General features: G+C 32.7%; 1 protein-coding gene across 1 annotated transcript; it reads left to right on the forward strand.

Annotated features, from left to right (window-relative positions):
- Positions 1 to 1,644: 1,644 nt before the first annotated feature.
- On the forward strand, positions 1,645 to 6,992 carry LOC115993872 (DNA-directed RNA polymerases II, IV and V subunit 9A). The gene is made up of 4 exons (XM_031117853.1): positions 1,645 to 1,815; positions 2,048 to 2,123; positions 3,635 to 3,793; positions 6,488 to 6,992. The coding sequence occupies exons 1-4, from the start codon at positions 1,787 to 1,789 to the stop codon at positions 6,566 to 6,568; spliced, it is 345 nt and encodes a 114-aa protein (XP_030973713.1). The 5' UTR covers positions 1,645 to 1,786; the 3' UTR covers positions 6,569 to 6,992.
- The last annotated feature ends 242 nt before the right edge of the window (positions 6,993 to 7,234 follow it).

The raw sequence follows: 7,234 nt of genomic DNA on the forward strand, positions 1-7,234 counted from the left end.
TGAAATTGTAATTATGTAAATGAACCCATGGTAAAAGCTTCAATTTAAATGTGTAGTGTAAGGATAAGAAATTATATTCCTATGTTTTGAGTCTTTATCTAATAGTAAGGCTAGGATTACTATACTTCGAAGATAGTTTAGACACTTAAAAAACTAACATCCAACTCCGGCCTTAGTATTGTGTGGGGTAAAGCTTAGAGGAAAAAATGATTCTCAATTTCAGAATTTCTTTTCTTAAGCAAGGGAAAATTTAATGAATGCCTTAAGTGTATTGGTTTAAGAAGTATTATTATAATTTTTAATGAAAAAAGGAAAAAAAAAAAAAAATTGACTACTTTTTATCTTCTAAATAAAAAACATGAGAGCAGTATTTTTTTTTTTTTTGATTGAAAAGGTAGAATGAAAGTAGTATTAAAAGTTTCTTAAGATTGTTCATTAACAAATGCTCTAAGGGCAACCGTTAAAAACTTAAAATGAAGATGATTGAGCTTAATAATGCGAGTTTGTAACTAAGTAGGGCATTAAAGTGATTGAAAATATGGTGAAATTGTCTTAGTTGGAATTACGTGATCTGTTGGTCGTGAGTTGACCTTAGCATGTCTTTTTGTCCTTGGATTAGTGGACGCCAAATTAGTTGAATATGTTTTCTTGAAAAAAAAAAATAATAATTGAGAAGAAGAGGAGATAGATGAATGAGGAAAAATTGCAAAATAATATTGTAGTTGCACGATTTTCCTGGCCCAAATTCTATTAATCAGGCCTTGGCCCAAAGCGCAACCCACGATAAATATTTGTAGAGGATGGGTCAAAGAACTTAGCCTCAGTGAGCCTATTCGGTCTGATACATGGACAATATCGTTGCAGTAGATAAAAACACAAGAATGGATCTCTCACGTATGATTCTATTTCTTCAATTCCTAATACAGTTTTTCCGTCCCCTTCTTTGAGGGACTCCACTACATTAGATAGTTCTTCTCCTCTCATCTTAACCTTACACTTGTTGATCATTTAAGCATCTACTTGAGCACCTGTCCCATCAACCGCCCTCATCACTCCCTTTGTGAGTTGCAGAGGCCAAGGTGGTACTGTTCAGGAGTCTTTTCCTCATTAATGCGGCCAAGAGGGTGGTTGGGGCGCAATTAATGTGGTGGTAGCTTTCCGTGAGATATTTTGGATTTTATTCATTTTATATGTTGGGAGGATGAACTGAATTGGCTGGGGAGAGTTCCTCGTTTGGGTTTCGTGATGTCCGAGGAGGAGTTACTCCTCGGACAGGTTTCCTTGCCGTTATTGGGATTGAGTAATGCTTCATATGTGGCTTCTCTTCGGACAGGACGCTCCTCGGTCGGGCCTGAATTTGGAATAGTCCATTATTTTTGGGCCGGGCCCCACAAATATTATTTAAATTTTCAATATTTTAAAACTATTTAATAATTTAGTCTCTATTTTTTTAATCGTGTTTTTAAAATCATGAAACATGATTTTACTTACAATTTAATCAATTAAGATGAACTCATGTTTTCAAAAGTCGATTTTTTTTAAGAAGAAAAACCTGATTTTTGAATTGAAAAAATTAAAAAAAAAAGGGGTTGATCACCCGTTTTTGCCCTTTTAAAATGACTATAATTTCAGTGTGCCCCAAAGAGCCACTAGCAGAAACTAGAAAGGTCGATTCGAAAGAAAGCAGCAGCAGAGAAAGAGAGAGAGCCCGCCAAAGCCAAAGAAAACTCTGAAAACACACTGCCCTGCTCCGTCACCTCATCTATCTCTCCTTTTAGCTTCCAAGATGAGTACCATGAAATTTTGCCGCGAATGGTCAGTATCACACTCACCCTCATCATCATCATCATCATCATACATTACATACATGCATCCACATTTATTAACACCATCTATTCCTCATGCTTTTATTTTACCCAAAATTAAAATTAAAAAAAAAAAAAAAAACTGTATATTAGTTTCATTGTGAAAATTTTAATTTTTCTTTGTGTGTGTGTTTTTTTTTTTTTTTTTTTTTTTTTTTTTTTTTTTTTAAAAAAAATTTCAGTAACAACATTCTGTACCCCAAGGAAGATAAGGATCAGAAAATCCTTCTCTACGCTTGCCGCAATTGCGATCACCAGGTCCTTTCTCTCTCTCTCTCTCTCTCTCTCATTATTATTTTTAAATTATGGTTAGGGTTTCTATTTCATTTATTTGTTCTTATACACTGCGTTTTTTTTTTTAATATATAAATTTCTTGATTCAGTGCTAAACCCATTAAAAAGAAAAACCCTAATTTTACTTCTCTGCATTTATTTTTTTGAGGGAAAATTAGAATAGCTAGCCCCCAAAGGTTTTATTTTATTTATTTATTTTTACCTATAAAAAAAAAGTTTTTACAAAAATGACAGTCCTATACCCAAAACATACATGACAAATGCAAGTATCTATTTTACCCTTGAGTTATTCAGTTAAGCTTTCATAATTTTTTTTACGGACAAGTACAATACTTCGGTGCTGTTACTTAGGTTTCTTCTTAAAATTCGGCCATGTGGCTAAGATTCTGTCACGTTGATTCTTCCTTATGGGATGGAAGTATATTTTTTTATATAAGTAGTCACATGGTTGAATCTTAAGAGGGAAATCTAAGGAATAGTATCATCTAAGCTGCTGTATCTAAATTTTGTTTGTTTTTTTTTATATACTTCAATTCTCAAGAGCAAAAAATTTTGGGGGTTACTGACATTTCCTTTTATAGCTTAAAGGAGGTTGGTATACACACATATATATATATATATATATATATTTTTTTTTTTTCCTTTTATTTTTGGTGATTAGGTGTAAAAACCCTAATGTGATTCTTGCTATATTTTATAAAATTAGATTCTTAATCCAGCTAGTAACTTTGATTGCTATATTATAAGAATTTATGTTACGTATTTATATATGGGTACATATAAGCTAAAGCCCAAAGAGAATTCATTCTGTTTCGAAACCCTAGTCTGCATATTGTCTTAAAATAAATTCTAAAAATGCTTTATAATTTCCTAGTTTATGAATTAATTGAACCTGAATTTCCAAGTTTTACTCTTATTGATTGATATGTTTGAGCATTGTAATTTGAGATTGATTGATTGTACTGCTCCCACAGTACACCCCCGGTGTATTTGGATATTTTTTGCTTCAATAAAGTTTTTATTACAAAAAAAAACCCCAAATTTGTATCTATTATTTTGTTATATATAGACACTTTTGGCCATGCTCTGGACTCTTAAGTTCTTAGTCTCACTGTCATTTTGTACTCAACCACTTGACTATTTTTTTTTTAGTTGGTAAGTTACACACCAGTGGGTCTTGAACCTACAACCTCACTCTCCATCCCATTATTATGGGAGAAGGAAGTGCTAGCTGAGCTATAACTCATTGGTGACTAATTTTAGATATTTACTGTGGTGTAAACACAATAGTTGAATAAAGAAATTATCACATGGTTGCGTTTCCTTTTTAAAAATTATATGCTTTGGTTAATTGGCAATGAAGTCTTTTTGCAAGAGCGGGGTTCAGCTTTGCATAGACTGATACTTTCTTTTTCTTTTTTAGAATTTTTTTTTCTCTGTCCTTTATGTGCTTATTATTTTCCATCATTGTGCAGGAGGTTGCTGATAACAACTGTGTCTATAGAAATGAGATACATCACTCTGTTGGAGAGCGCACTCAGGTTTTACAAGATGTCACTGCAGATCCAACTCTTCCTCGCACTAAATCTGTTCGTTGTACTCAATGCAACCATGGAGAAGCTGTCTTCTTCCAGGTTGAGTTCCTGTTTGATTTAAATTTTTTTGGATATTGCTGGTAGTAAAAAAAAAAAAAAAAAAGAATTGCTTACTGCTGCTTTTTTTTTTTGGATAAGTGGTCTGTGATAATTAAATGAATTAGTTAATTTAAATGTGATTTTTTTTAATAATTTTTTTTTATTGGAGAGGAGGGTTTGAAGAGGTAGGAACTAAAGAGTTAATAAAAAGAACTGTGACGTCATATGGGGCCTCATTCTCAAGATAAAATGTAATTGTTGACTCCTTAGAGTGTAGTTGTAATCTTTGAACTTCCCATATAAAATTTAACTTTCAAAACCAAATAAAGCAATAAAAAATAAAATAATAGGAGGGAAACATGGTTACTTGAAGCATAGGTATTTGATGGAGCATCTTTGTCAAGATTACAATAATGTTGTGGGGAATCATGGCCCAAGTTCCTGGAACCTTATAATTTGGTATTAATTTTCTCTCATTGATATTGAAAGTTCTAAATGGAGGAGAGTATTCGTAAACATAATACATATACTGGTTCTGAGTTTAAAAGTTGTAGTAGTTGAGGGATGCGCCTAAATTATCAAGGAATCACAATGTAAATGCTGATTTATATTTTATCTCTAGATCATAGACCATGAGGGCTCAGTTTTTCACACTTTTTTTTTGGTGCAACACTAAAGCCTATTAAAGCAAAGGGGTTGACTATTTAAGTGGTTTAGAAAAACATTTGGAGTGCCTACTTTGAACAAACAATGTTTTTTTTTTTTTTTGATAAGTACTTTGAACAAACAATCTTTACTTAATGATACCTGTTAGATATAGATGATCAGCTTGTTCTGCCATTGTGTAATACTGGAGGCTAACAAAACTGAAAGAGCTATGCTTTTAGCATGGGATGTCATCATCACCTCTATTTAGTTTCACATTCCTTTCTATTCTTGTTATGGTGCTTCTTTTAACTAGATACTTCACATGATGTGGGCTTTTATGTTCTGTCTTTATTTTTGGTTGTTTCAGCATTCCAATCCAACTTTTGTAACGTTGGATTGTGCTAAATGTTAGAATTAACATGGGATTTCTACATGTGTCATAATCAATAGTTATAAATCAATTGATTATTCCTTTAGATGAGCCAATCTTATAATCATTAGTTATAAATCTGACACGGGGTTTCACTAATTGGACTTCAATTTTTTTATTTCAAAGTTTCTCTTACATTTTCTGTTTGAGTTGCTTGTATGTATCCAAGGTGCTTTATGTTCATCATTGTGAACATAGAGTAATTTTTTTTTCTTTCCATTTTCAATAAAATTTTATTACTTATTCAATAAATAAATAAAATTGGGCAGCCTTTCCCAAATCTTTCCCAAATTTTATTACCAAAAAAAAATATTATGGTTACATTCACCTGAAGGATTTGTTGACTTACTTTTCTTTTTTATTTTTTTCGTTAATTTACTTTTATATCTCCTATTTGGAATTGTTTTAGTGTTTTAACAAAATTAATAATTTTGATTGATTAAGCCATGAAAGAGAAATTTATTTAAATTAATTATTTTAGTCTTTTATGTGTCATTTGAAAAGGCTACCCTTTTAGGATATTTGACTTAATTCATGGTTTGTATTATTTTTCTTATTATTTATTTGTAGGAAGCCACATGGGTAATACATTTGATATTGTGTTTATTGTTAGGAATATTTAGAAGAGAATTATTCAAGAAGAAAGATTCAAAAGAGGACTTGAAAATCTTGTGTCAGCCCTCACCCTTTACAATTCCATATATATAAGGATAAGGAAGTTTGTTACAAGAGAGTCGGGAATATTTTTGAGAATGACACCTGGTGAGGACACCTCATCAATACCCTATTGTAGAGTATTCTAGATTCTTCTAGAAGAGTACCCACAACGGTATCATTCATACAACAGTATTAGCTCACTAACTTTTATAAGCCTTAGGATATTTTGAGAAGAATAAATAATTCTTAGGACTCTTACAGATTATAATCAAACTAATTATAAGCATAGTTAAATTCAGGAGCATGTTTCCCAGGCATTATATTCCGTGAAATCCAGATGCTAGAGGCATATCAAATTCTTTGAACCAAACGCTACATAATTGTTAAATCAGTCAAGCCTGAGCTCAAGCCCTAGCTGAAGCTTGAGCTGACCTAAACATCCTGAGCCTTATTTAATTACTCTGGACATAAATTTCTTGTTGATAGGCTGACTTTCACTTGAGCTCTAGACAAGCTTGAATACTTTTATTTTTATCACCTACAGTTCTGCTTGGCTGAAACTGTCTCAACTCAGCTTTTTCTAGCATTAGTTTCATGCATTATAAGGGATTTTCTTGTATGATTGGTGGCAAGGAAAACTTCGCTGCCTGTCTCTGCTTAAGATCCTTCTTACCATTGCAAGACAAAGGAAGAAATAATATCATCATTTACCGTCTTCCTGAACTCTTGAACTTTATTATGCTCACATTTCGTCTATCAAAAGTCAAGTTGGGTTCTTTGAAGGTATTATTGTGCAAACCTGCTTCAATTTCAAGCTGTAGGCAAAGGGCCAAGTTTTGTTTTCAATGTTTATTTTTTGCTGGGAAATCATATGCTCCTGTATTCTAAAAATGGCAATCCCTTTAAGTTCATGATGAGTGATTTTTCACCTATTCTATTTGTTTTTATAATATGTGCAGGCAACTGCTAGAGGGGAGGAGGGCATGACGCTCTTTTTTGTCTGCTGCAATCCAAATTGTGGCCATCGGTGGAGAGATTGAGAATCTAAGTTTTGATGCAATGTTACATGCTGATCTTCACTACCATGGAAATAGTAGTAGTTTTATGTGATGATAGCATGTCATATGAAATTTGGAAGGCTTTTATTACTGATCCATGGACCTTCATGTTAAGGGATTTTGTAAAATTTATTTTAGGAGTTGGCATTTGCTTGACAAACAATTGAGGACCTTTTGGATTGTGGTCGAAAAGCCAGAGCATTAGCAGTCTAATTGCACAAATTTTCACTGTTTAGAGTTTGGTAACACAAACATGTCAGAGCAGGGAGTGAGTCTTGAAAAACTGTAACCTTAACTTAGTTTGCGTAACACAATTTCTGCTCTGATGGTTTTGGTTAAGTGTAATTAATTTTCAGTATAGACTGGGTGCCTTGATTATTATAGCTGCATTTATTTTCTTGCTTGAGCACAGGTCTGATCATTAGAATCTTGATTCTAGTTGCAAAGACTGGGAGGTAGAGTGGAAAACTTACCAGACTTGCGAATTCTGGTTCAGGAGTCTCGTGCAAAAATAAAGCTGTTAATGATAATATTATGTTGGTTAAGATTGTTCTTAGGGTCAAGAATTGCAAGTATTATTATAAATTTTACTCGGAGGAAAGAAAAGTCATAAGAACGAATTGCTCTAACAATGGTTATGGCGAAGAG

The sequence above is a fragment of the Quercus lobata genome, chromosome 6 (assembly GCF_001633185.2).
Source record: "Quercus lobata isolate SW786 chromosome 6, ValleyOak3.0 Primary Assembly, whole genome shotgun sequence".
NCBI lineage: Eukaryota > Viridiplantae > Streptophyta > Magnoliopsida > Fagales > Fagaceae > Quercus > Quercus lobata.